A 16,810-nucleotide genomic window follows, 5' to 3' on the forward strand; every position below is an offset into this window, starting at 1 on the left:
TTGCAAATATTATATCTTCAGGTTTACAGATAAATATTTATATTTACTAAATATTTTCGAAATATGGTAATGTGACTTTTGAATTTTCTCAATTATGGCAGGTGGATTGTTATTCGAAACTGAAACGGACTGATGTACCAGTTGTTAGATAAATCGCAGTGCTTCAAAATGTTATTTTACATTTATTTAATCATTATACATTGGCCAAAAAAATGATGGACAGGTGTGGCGGGATGGCCAGCAATGTTTAACAGGTGTGACGGATGTAAGCCCTGGACATCCCAAGCTGCCGTTTTGTAACGAAATATACATATGCATATTTCAATCAATTTAAACATATAAGAAGGAGGTGGACTCTGAATCAAATCAGGTATTTTTGTTTTCTTGATTAATCGATGTTAATTTGATAAATCGAAGTTTTCGACCTCGGTAGATAACCGGATCGTACGGAAAAAAAACTCGAAAATTGGATCTTACTTCACTTTGTATCGATTTTGATCTGGAATGGCTGGTTTTTCATCAAAAATAAAGAAGGTTTAATTGGCAACAATTTGAGATCAAGACAGTTTTTTTAGGACAGGAGGATAATTTCGGAGATACAGCTTTTCAAAGTCTGCCTATTTTTTCAAGTTTTCGCAAAATTTTATATTGTAAACAGTTAGAGATAGAACAAAAAAAACAGCTCCGTTGGAATCACTGTTTACCCGTGAAGACGCAAATTAGGACAAAACTTTGGTGTCCATTTTCTCCAAAACTTCCAGCCACAATCTGAAATCAATAGTCCAAAACTTGTGAAAACTCAAAAGCTTTGAAAAACTGATTTGTTTTATTCCATACCAATGGAATTACCTTCGTAACATTTTTTTGTAACGTCAAACTATATATAAAACGATTCAAGTACAGAAGGTATTTAATGTTTAACGACATACAAAGCGTATTAATTTCCAATCGACTTTTGTATTGTGTACAAAAGTGTATTAAAGTATTAAGTGTATTTAAATACATGCCTTTATGTTAATTCTGAATAACTTTTTTTATACGATTTAGCATCATTTAGTACAGTTGTTATAGACAAATATTAAAAAAAAACACTTTATAGCCTTATGATTGTGTTAAAAAATATACCGAAAGTTTAATTCTACATCCTACCAAGACATACTTAACTAAATGGTAGGTCCACACGATACCAACTTCACACAGACTTCTATAGAATTTTGTATGCGCAACAAAACAGTGCAAACCAAAGTGCGGTATTATGGTAAAGTCTAAAAAAGTCTGAAAGTCTTCCACGGAAGTTGGAAGTATTCCCATACTAATGATAAGTCTGCACATAGATACATTTCGTCATCATATTTACAGGAACATTTTTACTCAGACTTTAAGTCTGTATACAGATATCTGTACAAACAATAAATTCTGACGAAATGTATGCGCAGACTTTTAACTCAGACTTTACCACAATACCGACTTTTGTTTGCACTGATTTGTTGTTGAAAATTCTATAGAAGTCTGTGTGAAGTTAGTATCTTGTGGACCTACCATAAACCATCTTTTTATAGTACTTAATTGCTAAAACTGTGTTTCCGGTGCATCCACAAGCACCGAAAACTTGTTCTATGAGCGATCTGTCAAAACGGGGAGACCTGAGAGTAGCGAATGAAAATAGTTAAAACTAACGACTTCACATGTTTCAGTTTCACATACAGTATACATGTTTCTTGCGTCGTCAGAAATCAAATTCATGAAATGTCCTGTCACACGAAGATTCATCACTTTTTCTTTCCTGGGTAAACTTTTTCTTGCTCGTACAAAATATGCTTTTTGAGTAGACTTGTACCCAAGTATTAAGAAGTTTACTCTTGTTTTTACAATAGAGGAGACGAGTGTTTTTTATTTAATTTAAAATCTTACATCTAAAAAATAATACAGTTCAAACTCAAAGCTCCCAATAATTTAAAAAAAAAAGTTTTATGAAGATAGCCTGGCTTACGTCCAAATTATCATATAGTCTTTTTACATGATTATCTCATTGCTACTACTATTCTGTTTTACGAAATCGCATATCTACAGTTATTTTTTGATTAAATTGATATTGTTTTTGCGAAGATCATCATATTTTATCTAAGCACACGTGAATTTAATAAAGAACTCACTAGCGTATTCTCTATCACTAAAAGTTTTGCTACAACACTCTATTACCCCAGTCTCAAGAATTTTTAGACCTGATTATATTTGATAAAAGGCATCTGATCATATTTAAAGTGTAGCTTTTATAATAATGTTCCAAAACAGCTGTACTAACAATGCTTATTTACACCAGTTATTCCATATGTATGTATACAAATATTTTTGCTGATGTATGCAAAATTATTAAGTAGGTATTAATTTTAGCAAACCGTAATTTATGGTTATTTTACATTCATTAACAAGCCTCCGTGGCGCAATTGGCTAGCGCGTTCGGCTGTTAACCGAAAGGTTGGCGGTTCGAGCCCACCCGGGGGCGAATTTTTTTTATGGATAACTAAATAAAATTTATTGAACTTTATTATGTAAAAAAATATACATTACCTTACTACGATTTCTTGGAGCAAAATCTTCTTTTGACTTTCGCCTTTTATCTTTTAGAATCATACGTGCTGCCGCAAACGCCATTTTTTTTAGTTTATTAATTTATTCTTATATTCTTTTATTATCGAACAATTCTTTTTGTTAATATTTAATTTTTTTTTGTGTTCAATTAATATTAATACATTTTTATTAATAATTTACAAAACTTTGAATAATGTTTCTTAAGGGCCTCAATGGCCCTCGAAATTGTTTAAAATTGCACATGTATTTTTATTGCTATATAATCTGTCGTTATAAATTATTATTATAGTTTTGTAAGATAAATTGGTTTACAAATTGGAATTTGTTAACTGAAAATTGAACCATTTTATGCATGTTTGAAATTGATTTTGAAACTAGATCGGAAAAAAGATGACAATACTACGGAGAAAAGTTCAGTTTTATCAATTTTATATCATTTATACAGGAAACAATTCATTTTACCCACAAGTCTGTATAAATATTTCTATGTCAATTAATTAAATTACAAATACGTGAAACTTTGACTGAACTTTGAGCCTGGGTTACCAACCTTCGACCTTACATCCAGAATCTGGCTGAATGAAATATATATTTTTTAAATTAAGTATACAGGGAAAAATCAACTCGGTTAGAAATTATTTGTGCATATCACTATGCCAGTGAACGCCATACTGTGTACTGTATTGAGGGAATAGTAACATGAGCAATAGTTATTTTGGACGAGTCAATGCACACTGCTTGACGCCCGTATCCACAATAATTCTGGTGGATAGCATTATTCAATACTGTAATATTACTTATGCTAACATAGATACCTATAATATCTGGATGAACGAACTCGAAACCGAAAAAAATTTTATCACTAATGTAAGAACCGTTTAAAACTGTACAGAAATACCAATTTGAATGGTCTGGTAATGTACTTTATTTCGTTAACTATAATATACACCAATAGATGTCAGGAAAAGTCATATTTTGCAGTGTATGTTTCAGTATTTCATGAAAAGACGACGATAAAACGACGTTTTTTAAAAAAAGGAAACCTACCTAGATCGATTTTTCGCCCCAAAAAACCCTTGCATACTCTCTTTCATGAAAATCGTTGTAGCCATTTCCAATCGTTTAAATATATAATATATGTATCTATCTCTACACCATACCAGCATTGTAGTAAACGCATTGCATTTCTTACTGTTATACATACTTTTTGCTACACTTTTTTTTAAAAAGCAATGCATTTTAACTCCATTCGGTGTCTTTCTATTTGGAGAATAAGTATGTTATAGCGATTTGAAATTAGGATAAAGGATTGTGAAGCCTAAACTAAGTCTATGCTAAAATTGACTTTTTCCATTGGTAAAATAAACCACTTCCAAAACAAGACAACGCCATTATAAAATATGTTAAAACTGCAAAATTTCAGCGATGTACTTGTTTACTGAAACTCTTGGAAAGCTCTGCCACAATACGAAACTACGTAATCTGAATATAAGCCTTATATATAAAAAGGTAAAAGAGTTTTTACCAAATTATGATTATTTTATGACTGATATCTCCGTATATATAATGTAATGTAACTTAGTTGTATAGTTACAAGCTTCCATAGTGTTGTTTCTACGTCAATGAATTCAACTTTTAAGAGCTTATAGTCCAAATATAATTACGTAACAGTATAAGTTCGAATAAGATAAGAGATTATCTTGAAAATTCATCAATAATATCTTGTAGTAAATGTAAGTGCCTCGTTTACCATTTTGAATCGATATCTTCAAACACTCATCTTCGATATAGTTCAACTTGGCATAAAGTAGCGTGTGTGCCACGTAATATGGTACAATCTTAATATACAAAAAAAATCCAGTTGTTTAGATCATATACCATGTGTGTTTGTACCATCTAGGTATATACATATCTGTAGTATGACAGAATACATCCGTTTAGTAATGCATCTAAGCGAGAGGTATTATATACATGTATTGTAAGACTACAGATACGATACGACAGATCTTCTGTTGTATGCATGCAGAGAGTGGGAGTTTTGATGAACTTATTAGTTATCTGTAACTAAAAAACTTCCACTCTCCAAGCGTGTTCCAACTAATGTTCAATACATGTATATAATACCTCTCGCTTAGATGCATTACTAAACGGATGTATTCTGTCATATTACAGATATGTATATGCCTAGATGGTACAAACACACATGGTATAACTCACGAGCAACTCGTCCGATTTTAATGATCTCTAATTTGTTGGATACGTCTAGCAGTCCCGACTAGCAGAACAAAAAATTAATAAAAAACAGCCTTATTTTCGCATTTATAATATACAGGGTGCTTTTTTAAGTTGATAAAAAACGATCAAAAGAATAACCAATATGAATAACCTTTCCAAACACAATTCATTCACTGCGTTTAGTACGTTTAATTTAGTTAGTTTCTCCTGATACACACTGTATAATATATGAACATTTCAGAAGTCATCATTAACATAATGTTTATGTCTATATATGACGATCAGATTATTAAATACAGAATATGGCAAAATGAACATGATAGCTTAACAGTTGAAAATATTGATGATAGAAATTAAATTTTGGTTCCTATAAAACGGGTACTTATAATACGGTAACCTTGTGGTTTGAAAGTACGGGATAGTCTGCTCTCAAATCCGGTAGTTCCAATTTTTTGCAGACTTGTTTATGATGTTGGTCTAATGAATAATCCAATTTTGTGATCTTGATCGTTGAACGCAACTTTGTCAAAAATCGAAAAATCCGTGAAAATTTCGCATTTTGGCGATTATAACTCTAAAGGACTAGTTATTTGATGAAACCTAAACTAAAAACCTTTCAGAATATTTTTAAAGTAGACTAAATTTGTTACAATATGAAATGGACTCTGTAGACCCAATAATTTCCGAGGTAAAGCCTTTCAAAATTTTTCGACGTACCTTTAAACATTAGAACTAACGTCAAATCCGGTAGTTCTGATTTTTAGCAGTCTACAGTAACTTTAATATTTAGTGAATTCCTCTCTCGATTCATTTCATATATGGAATATATATGAAGGAATCAGCACCGGAATATGTTAAGCCCCATTTGAGGTTAGATTAGTTGATATAACTATAACAAGTAACTCCGTTAAAAACTGCATCTTGTCTCTTCACCAAATATGTTACGATAATGTTGTCAAGTGTTTCGTTAAGGTAGTACGAGCGTCAAGCCAAGTTGAGACTTGTGGTTGAAATTATTTGTGCCTTATTTTCAATTTTGATGATTAATTTTGTTATAACTTCATGAATGACAAAAATAGACAAAAAAATACGAATAAAATTTTTCGAAATCTGCTTTGGTTTGCGAAAAATCTAAAGCCAAATAAGTAAACAAATTTTAAAAATTATTCCAATTATTCCAGGTTTTAACTTGATTAATTTATTAAAGTTTTAACTTGGTTAAGAGTTCACTTGGACTTAGTCTAACATCATTTAAAAAAAAATCAATTCTTTTATCCAAAATTGCCCTGGCGCTCGTACATCCTTAACATATTTTAAGTATGATGATGACGATAATAATATTCAAAACGGCAGAAAGTGGGCTGTTTTATATATGCAAATATATCATATATATATATCGAGCAAGAGGGAAAGAAGTTAAATCATCGTTACCGTCTCTTTCTGTTTATACTTATCTGTCTTCTTTTGGTTAAATACTGATCGATTCAGTTCATTGGTAAATCTTTTTAAACAAAATTAATACTTAGAGGGAGATGAAATAGATTTAATTTTAAAAAACCATAGACAAACATATGTAACGTTTGTTCCTGAATTCAGCAGAGGAAGAATTTGGCAACACCAATGGGCACCGCCAAGATTAAATCCAGGTAGATGTATCTGAATCTTCACTAAGGGGTAAACTGACTTAGGTAGTTAATTTCTTTTAAACCGTACAGAAAATCGATATGATTTTTTTCACAAAAGACGTATAAAAGGGTGATGATTAACTGATAAATAAAATTTTTAATTTTTGGTACCATTTTCATTTTTATGGTATCGAAATACCATTAATTAGGTGCTCCATAGTGTTCTTGATTATTTTATTAAAATAACTGCTCAAGACAGGAGAATAAATGTGTGTTAAGGAGCACGAAAATAAATTAATTTATGATGATATTGTGTATAATTATAAGGCCAACGCCTGGCTCTATCTCACTAGAATAAATACAATTTTGGGAACTTGCAAGTACTTCTTTTCCCTCGAATCACATTGTATCAGTTTCTGTATGCACACACACATAATACGACCATATTATAGTATATAGTTTCAAAAGATAAGAGTAGATATCTTGTTCAATATATAATACCGACTCCGTATACTTGAATTTATCGTATAACATCCGTAGACGGAAATACAAAACATCAGTATAACAACAACGGTACAATGTACTATGATGATAGCAGAGGATAATGGGCGCGCGGGACATGGAATTTAAAAAAGCCATACCATGAGTATACCATGTGTGTTTGTACCATCTAGGCATATACATATCTGTAGTATGACAGAATACATCCGTTTTGTAATGCATCTAAGCGAGAGGTATTATATACATGTATTGAACATTAGTTGGAAGACGCTTGGAGAGTGAGAGTTTGTAATATTTGTATGCAACAAAACTCCCACTCTCTGCATGCATGCAACAGAAGATCTGTCATATCGAATCTGTAGTCTTACAACAAATGTATATAATACCTCTCGCTTAGATTCATTACTAAACGGATATCTTCTGTCATACTACTGATATGTATATGCCTAGATGGTACAAACACACATGGTATAAAGCTTATTATAGTAGGTATGATATTGTAGTTTTTATCATGTTTGAAAAAAAATTATGTTGTGTATAAAATTATTATGATAGGTATACTAAAACTAATAAAAAATAAATGAAAACAAACAATTGACTGAGTTAACTGTTGAAATACCATGTATAGACAGTGTTGATTACGTAATCGTTGGTTTTTTTACGTCATGTAAATAAAGAAAGATGGGAGAAACTGGGAACCACCATGGCTCCCACTCAAGAAAAGCTTGCGAGGATGCCATACCAAAAAGGTCTTAACAGATTAGGAGATAATCTGAAAAACCAACAATTAAAGGCATGGTCCAGCTACGAGGGAGGGCGAATCGCCAAAAGCCTGTTGGGTGAAGGAAACTCGCTCGGTAACAGAGCCGAGGAGATCTTGAAACTAAGCAGAGCTGATATTAGAATCACCGTAGAGTTACTCACAGGGCATGATAACCTGAACAAGTTCCAACATCAGATTGGAAAAAGACAATTTCCCGCGTGTGGCAGATGGGGAGAAAATTCAGAAGAAACATCGATCCACTTTCTCTGTTACTGCCCGGCGCTCATACAGCAGCGAAGGAAATGGTTTGGTCCGGCCATAGTCGAACCAGAAGAAATTAGGAAACTCAGCACTAGGCAAATCTTGGGTTTCAGTACATCAGTTGGTTATAATAGCCACTGAAAAGCGTAGCGGGGATAGAGTACAAGGGTCTACTTGGCTAGGTTCTCTGAACCATTGCTTCGAGGCGCGATGCTCGTGCATGACCCGCTAACCTCCATGCAAAATTTACAACAAAAACAATAAAGAAGCAAAATAATTTGAATCTGTTCACTGAATTTCATTTTTCAAATTAATGTTAGAATTCGCTCCATGGTATTTACCTTGATTTATGTTTGACCGATTCTATTATCGTAAAAACTATGTTATTACAACAACGTAATTTAATAAATACGTGAATTCATTATATACCTAAAATCCTATTTGAAAAATAAACGGTTTATTTTTATTTTATTATGGAAAAAAATGCATTTTTTTTTATTAAAATCATATTTTTTAATACGATTTATTATTTTTTTATGAAATGAAAAAAATGATAAAATGTGAATTAATTTATTTTACAATTAGAGTGATACCCACCCGCTTCGCTGGGTTTAAAAGTAAAGATATATGTATGGTTTTCAATTTTTTTAAATGTATAATTGTCGTAATTATTCATTGAGTATATCAGAAAATATGGCCTAGAAATATTTTATGATTTTTGTTATAGAAATCTGTAATTTATGTGTAATGTCAAATGACTACTTTTACAGAAATTTGTAATTTATATCAAATTAAATTAATTTATAAATTTTTTTAATTTATATTAATATATCTTTATAATTTATAGCTCATGTGTTATTCTGATGTATGAGCTATATTGCTGTACAGTTTTATTAAAAACCATTAGCTAGTTTTTGCGTGAAAGCGTTACAAACAAACAAACAAATAAACATTACTTTCACATTTATAATATTTAGGGATGTGGATTAATTTATTTTAGTATGAATATGGCTACGTTTATGAAAAATATTATACAATGAACATCAAACAACTCATTCATTTCGTGGTTTTATATTTTTGTTATTTTAAGTTCGTTGTTTGGCGTTTGTCATACTTGTGCATGGTTTTACAGATATTAAATAAATGGTATCTAATGTATCCAGAGTATGTCTGAAATCTTGGAATTATTCTGTCTTTTTATGCCAAATTAAAAGTTATTCCGAGTTTAATAAGACTTTTTAAGAAAAAATAAAAATTTAAGAAATGATCTTCAGAGATTTTTTACAACAATTTTTCCATTTCTGATCAAAATCTTCTGAGTATTCAAAAGTCGAAACGTATGTCATTACATCAATAGATGTCCTTCTCCAGAAATGATTAAGAAAGTACGATATTTATAAGTAAAAAGAAACGTGACGTTCAGCTTTTCAGTTCTCTGAAGGCCCCTTAAAATTTAACTGGTTAATTATTATATAATAATGGACAACTATGCCAAGTTTCATTAAATTCTGAATGCAAAATCTATTACCGATAAGTACTACCTTAATAGAATTTTGCAATACCTATGTCATTGCGGTTGAAAATTTGTATATTGAATTTTTCCCAAGTAAGTGTTGTTATATATTGACTTTACTCCTATAATTTACTGCAATAACTCTTTAATTCAAGGCCATTAACAAGTTAGATAATAATATAGTTTATTATAATAGAATTTTACATAAAACATGATAAGAATAAATTTAAATATTATTCGATCGACCGACTTGCAACCGCCCCCGTTTATATACCGATTTAGTTTATTTTCTAATTTAAATAAATGTAGAACACAGACACAACAAGAAAAAAAATTAACTAAGGTTCATTCGAAAATTGTAAGTAAAAACTAGTTTATGAGAATAATATATTCTGAAATATTTCAATATTTATGTTTCAAAGATAAAACTTGCATTTTTATTTACGTGTAGTCGTCAGCCAAAAAGACTATTTTGATTAAGAATGCAAACAAAACATGACCTCAACAAAACCAATCAAAACATGACCTCAACAAAAATTGTAGAATTTGATGGGAAGACATCAGATAAGACCTAGTTCTTCGGGTTGCTTTAATACTCAAATAAAATTCTAAACGGTAAGAGATAGAAAGTTATTCTCATAAAAAAAATAACAATTTTTGTTTTTTCGAAAAATGTTAGCTTTTGAAGTAAATGCGACTTAAAAATATTTGCATTAAATCGAAAGAAAATACGCTTAAAATTTATCGATAATTGTAAATCAAAGTCATGGGCACAGGTGAATGTCCTCTATTGCCCTAGACTAGTGTTTAATTAATTAGTGTTTTTCAATAATTTTAATTTGACATTTTCTATAACATTAACATATAAAGAATTGCAAATTAGTCATAACAGCCTCCTTTATCACCAAAATTTTTCACTGGTAGCGCTGGCATCGATTTTATTGTCCCTACCATGACTACGCACACAACGAATAGCTCTTTTCATAGATTTGCTTTTGTTTCGGACAGTTGTCAAAAAATTATTCAACCTAAGAAAGTTATAAATATTTTATCTTTTTGAAGCAGCGCTTTTTGAAAAGGATAGAAGATATAAGATATGTCTTTACTTGATTGAAAACAGTCCGAAACAAAAAGAATCATTTTGTAAATGAAAAGCTTTATCTAGCGTGTTTTCTTTCGATTAAATGCAAAAATGACATATTTTTAAGTCACATTTCCACCGAAAGCTGACTATTTTCGAAAAAATGGTGTAGATGAAAATTGTTAGTTTTTTATGAGGATCAATTCTCTTTCTACCTCTTACCTTTTGGGATCTAAGTTGACTATCAAAAAACATGAAGAACTAGGTCCAATTTGATGTCTGAACACGATGTTCCCCATCAAGGTCTGCAACATTTGTTCATGTTATTTTTTGATTTGTTTACTATAAAAGGAGTTAATACCCATTATAGATTAAAATGACCCACCCTGTATACCAACTACTTTAATTAATACTCTGACGGGTAAAATTTCATTTTATATACGGTATAGTTTTTTTCGAACTTATTTATTTATAAGTAAAAATAAAATTTTAAATAAATATTTGCGTAATTACTTAAATAAACATGCAATTATGAACGTTATGACTTTTAATTGGTCGTAATTGTTTCTGTTTTTATGGATTTGACATGATTAATATATATAAATTGTTATGAGCTTTCTACCTACTCTAATTTGAATATAACGTTTTGTTATTTTTTATCAATTATATATTTTTTTTTTATTCATTACCACTAATATAAATTTATCAGGGAAACTTATCAAGAAAACGTGTGCATTAATTTATACTTATCATATATTTTATACTTCCATAATTCATTTAATTGTACTATGTATTAAGGATGTACTCAAAGAATATGTGGTTAAAATTTCAGCATAGGTATCCTTGCAAACTTTTAAGAAAAAAGTCATTGAAAATCGATATATATATATATATATATATATATATATAAATTCATTGGCTCTTATGGAGGAATCTCAAAAAACGATATATTTGGAAAGTTTTTGATAATTTTCACTTGGAATGAATGAAAACAAATTAAAAAAAAAACTTTTTAATAGAAAGAAAATCAAGGGTCTCCGTCCATATAAAAGGTGTTAGAGCAGGGTAGATTTAGGGTTGAAATTATTTTTATCTTATTTTCAACTTTGATGATGAATTTTGTTATAACTTCATGTGTGTAGATGAAGAATAAGAATAAAATTTTTCGATATGTGCCTCGGTTTTTCGAAATATCGAAAGCTGAATAATTAAACAAAATTTTCAATTTGCAATATTTTGAAAATTATACGAAAGATATCGAAAAATTGTATTCTTACTTTTCGTCTTATATCGTCAAGGGTATAATTTATCATCAAAATTGAAAATATATATTTTTTAAATTTGTGTCCCCACTACCGTGCTTATGCATCCTTAAAATTTAATTTTTGAGATTTTAACTATATATAGAAGTATATGATTTTTCATTCAAAATAAATATCCATACTAATATTATAAATGCGAAAGTAACTCTGTCTGTCTGTCTGTTACTCTTTCACGCCTAAACGGCTGAACGGATTTTGATGAAATTTGGTTTGGTGATAGATGATAACCTAGAAATGGTCATAGGCTATAAATAATCACCATCGTTCTTAGGGGGTAGGAGGTAGGCAGAAAACTGAATTGAGTTAGTGATTTTTTTATGGTTTTTGCTGGGAGTTTTGCTCTATCATGCCTAAACGGCTGAACGGATTTTGATGAAATTTAGTTAGGTGATAGATAGTAACCTAGAAAAGGATATGGAATATGGGGGGAGGCGTGAAAGTGGGAATGTTGCCCAACAAAGCGGGTAGTTCACAGCTAGTATTATTTTAGTTTTCAAAAATATATCGTGCATTTTAATTTACAATAAAACTTATTATCTACATATATTTATTTTATTTGTAATAATTATTTCAAAATAAAATATTTAAAAAAAACTAGGTTTTAAAAAATAATAAATGTTTTTTTTTATATTTAAATTTTAAATTATGTGTATATGATGTATTTTATAATAAAAACGCACACCTTTTTAATGCGACATTTTTCTGAACTTAATATATTTTTTTTCATTTTAGTTGGTGTATATTTTTAATATTCTTTTATACTTAACGTTATCGTAAATATAATACCTAACATTCCTACTAACTAACTCAGGAAAAAAATGGAGAATTAAATAAAATGAATAAAGTCTGGTGGATACTACTTTGAATGTTCAGTTGTGCATAAACAATTTTTAACAAGCTTTTATTTAACTTACAATATTTTTATACCGACGGATCTAAGTTAGAGAAGAGAGTGGGTTGTGGGATCTGAAAATCTCGATCTGTGTCTATCGTTTCGGTTGCCGGATCACTGTAGCGTGTATCAAGCGGAAGTGATGGCTATTCATGAGGTATGTGAATGTATAAGACTGAAGACCATTAGGTGCAGGGACAATACAATCTTCACTGACAGCCAAGCAGCTCTTAAATCCTTCAGCTCAGTTTATCTAACGTCAAAGGTAGCACAGGACTGCCGTACGTCTTTAAATGAGCTGGAGGAACAAATGAATGTAAACCTGGTATGGGTACCGGGACACAGTAAAATTCCAGGAAATTGTGAAGCCGATGAGCTTGCCAGAAATGGCACAATGCTGCCGGACACAAGCATCAATAAATATCCAGGAGTTCCATTTTCAAACTTCAAGTTGCTCCACAAAGAGAATATCTTAAAAAAGGTCTTAGATGGAGGGAGGAACGTACTTGTGGATAGATGTGGTCTGAGTCCAATCGTAGGCGTTCCGAAGATCTTTTATCACTTCCAAGGGCCTCTGTTCGCAAAGTTGTGGCGGCTATTATAGGACACTGGTTGGGCGGCAGGCATACTGAACGCCTGGGCCTGACCGTGTATCACGACTATTGCAGGAGCTGTCACAGTGGTGAGGAGGAGGAGCCAATGTCTCATCTTCTCTGTCGCTGCCCAGCTCTTGCCATGAGGAGTTGGACTTATTTGAGCCAGCCTCTCTTTGAAGACCTCTCCGACCTAAAGTTCGTCGACGTCATAGCTCTACTGCTATTCTTCAACAGCTTCAAATGGTTCATGGAGTAGTGGCCGGGGATGGGTCAACTCTTTTTCGGTATCACAACGGAGCCCTTGGTCTAAGTGTGTCCCACCCCAGTACAGCCACTCTTATCTTACCTGACCTAGTGTCTTTTTGAGCTTGTATGTAACTGTTCATTAAGTGGCTGACATAGAGGGTCATTTTAACCCTATGGCCAAAGTTTAATTGGAATGATATTCGTGAATGATTGATAATACGTTACGGAATACTCTTAAAAACAAGGGGATACTTTTAAAAATTGTATAAAACGAAAATTATATTATAAAAACGGAAATGACTTGTTATCATGCAATCATCATTCTATCATAATAAATACGATTATCATTATTATATAGTTATACTGGTAAAGTATAAACCTGCATCTACCCGTGTTATATTTTTCTTTTTTTGAGAAGTTCTGTGTAGAAATATTGAGACTGATAAATGGCTTTTGGCACTCCACGACTAAATCAACAACAGGTTTTACAAAAATTTTGCCTAGTTTCAAATACAAATAACTTCGCGAAAACTTTTCATTTTTCAAATTTTGCATATTCATTTTAAGACCATAATTTCGATGCATGGTGGATTTACAATTCACCATTGCATTCTTACTTTTTCTAATGATTTTACAGAGTACAATTTTCATCGCAATTTTCATTAAAATTTATGAAACATATGAGATAATCTTCAAATTTAATACGAAGTTTTAAAACTAAATTTTTTTCTTACGTATACACACACCCAGAGTATCCGACCGACAGTTCAAGTCTCGTGAATGGTAATGAGTCATTATTATCCTGGCGGTAATAAATTAGCAAAGTCCGACTAAATACAAAGGTATGTCTATGAAAAATACTCTCATTTCTTACCTTGGGTTTTAAGGCCATAAGCACTTACCACCTTCTGTGTGTTTTAGTGTTTCAAATCTTGATCTTTTACCTTGCCTTATGAAAAGAGCTTTAGCTTATTTTAGAGATAACGAAAAGAGAAAAAGAATTAAGTTAAAATATTAAGTATGAATGCTGCTTAAAGTGGAGACTTCAAGCTTTAAAATAAGCAGAGAAATTTAAAATGTATTTGAATTTGAGTGAATTCTTAAAATCTAATCTCTCTTAATCTGTTTGTGTGTGTCTATCTGTGGCATCGTAGCGCCTAAACGGATAAACCGATTTTGATTTTTTTTTTTTCGTTTGAAAGGTAATTTTATTAGGAGGGTTCTTTTGAGAGCCATGTTTCAAGTGTGAGTTTTGCGTTACGTACCCGAATAATTTGTTGGGAGGTTTTTAAATTTTTTAAATTTCACTTCTTTTATAATTGTATCGATTTGAAAGTTTTTTTTTTTTGGTGTGATCTTTCAACAGTTTCCACTTTTTTGTTGTCTGTTGTAGTTTTTCTCAACAATTGACCTCATAGTTATGTACTCATGTATGAAGTGGATAATTTTCCAATTGTATTATGAAAATAATTATATATTTCTTTTTCTACTTCTACTACAAAAAAATATTTTATACGCGTGCTACTGAAGGTCAGTTCTTACTATAAAAAACTTTATAACATGTTTGTATAGTAATTAAATTAAAGTTTATTGTACTAGTTTTCCCTACCCAAAATAAATATTGAGTAACAAGACAATACTACCTTATGTATTATATACATAGGGAAAAACCGAAAATACTCATTGATAGTGATATTTGTGACAAGCTTCGAATTTAATTTGTAATCCAAATGTATGATAATTTGGAGCATGTTCGTAGAAATTGATGGAGGTTATGATTAAATCATTAAATTAACCTGTTTTTTATACTTTCTGGATCAAAATTACTCCATCCACTGAGTCTCTTTAAATTCCAAAAACCAAAATTATTTCCCCGATTTTATCGATTTTTTCAAACCTTAAAAAAATTGCAAAAAATCGAAAAATTTTCTAACCTCCGATTTCCATAAAACTCAGTTTATAGAGTAATTTTGACCCAAAAACTACAAAAATCAGGTGCATTTGTTACCTGGTCGAATAGTTTTTGAGATACGGACTAAAATCGATCCAAATATAACGATATCTCAGAAACTCTGCATCCAATGATTAAATTAACCTGATTTTTGTACTTTTTGGATCAAAATTACCCTATCCACAGAGTTTCATCAAATTCCAAAACAGAAATTTTTTCCCCGATTTATCGATTTTTTCAAAGGGGTACCCCTTAAAAAAATTGCAAAAAAAAAAAAATTTTTCTAACCTCCGGGTAATTTTGACCCAAAAAGTACAAAAATCAGGTGCATTTGTTGCCTGGTCGAATAGTTTTTGAGATACGGACACAAATCGATCCAAATATTGCGATATCTCAGAAACTCTGCATCCAATCATTAAATTAACCCCATTTTTGTACTTTTTGGATCAAAATTACCCCATCCACCGAGTTTCATCAAATTCCAAAACAAAATTTTTTTTTGCGTTTTTATCGATTTTTTCAAAGGGGTACCCCTTAAAAAAATTGCAAAAAATCAAAAAATTTTTCTAACCTCCGATTTCGATAAAACTCAGTTTATAGGGTAATTTTGACCCAAAAATTACAAAAATCGGGTGCATTTGTTGATTGGTTGAATAGTTTTTGAGATACGGACTAAAATCGATCCAAATATTGCGATATCTCAGAAACTCTGCATCCAATATCTAAATTAACCTGATTTTCTTAACTTCTTGTTTTTTCCCAAATTACACACCCAATAGTAGGCAAATATTCGAATTTCACACTTACGGTATCTTTCTTTGCTTAATGGCAGTTTTCTTTCAACTGTTCTAAAATGTACATTGTTGCGGTGTAAGTATTATATTAGTAAATATATTGATCGCGTGTCATAATGCTTTATTGAATTCAGTTTTGTACTAAATTAAATACTGTTTTTTGTTAAATAGAAAGAAACTGGACTATTTTATATTATGATCCAAGTATTCGTTGTGTGCGTAGTCATGGTAGGGACAATAAAATCGATGCCACCGCTTCCTAGGAAAATTTTTGGCGTTAAAGGAGGCTGTTATGACTAATTTGCAGTTCTTTACATGTTAATGTTATAGAAAATGTCAAATTAAAATTATTGAAAAACACTAATTAATTAAACTTAATGCATTAAAAATTGTGAAAAAAGAAATCAAATTGCACAAATATTATTTTTCAAATGTAAATTA

General features: G+C 30.9%; 1 protein-coding gene and 1 non-coding gene across 5 annotated transcripts in view; one reads left to right on the forward strand and one right to left on the reverse strand.

The window, feature by feature from the left end:
- LOC123291955 (neo-calmodulin-like) overlaps positions 1-16,810 on the reverse strand; it is a 136,972-nt gene that overhangs the window by 26,222 nt on the left and 93,940 nt on the right. For 2 of the 4 annotated variants that reach the window (XM_044872429.1, XM_044872428.1), the window contains exon 1: positions 2,569-2,684. The exons of 1 other annotated variant lie outside the window; for it this stretch is intronic. In XM_044872429.1, coding sequence (XP_044728364.1) covers positions 2,569-2,652 — 84 coding nt within the window. In that variant the 5' untranslated portion in view covers positions 2,653-2,684. Of the gene's footprint in view, positions 1-2,568; positions 2,692-16,810 lie in introns of those variants that run through there. One more of the 4 variants, XM_044872430.1, reaches the window with a different exon arrangement.
- Positions 2,430-2,503, forward strand: Trnan-guu. The gene has a single exon. It is a non-coding gene; the product is annotated as a tRNA-Asn (tRNA).

The sequence above is a fragment of the Chrysoperla carnea genome, chromosome 2 (assembly GCF_905475395.1).
Source record: "Chrysoperla carnea chromosome 2, inChrCarn1.1, whole genome shotgun sequence".
Taxonomy (NCBI): Eukaryota; Metazoa; Arthropoda; class Insecta; order Neuroptera; family Chrysopidae; genus Chrysoperla; species Chrysoperla carnea.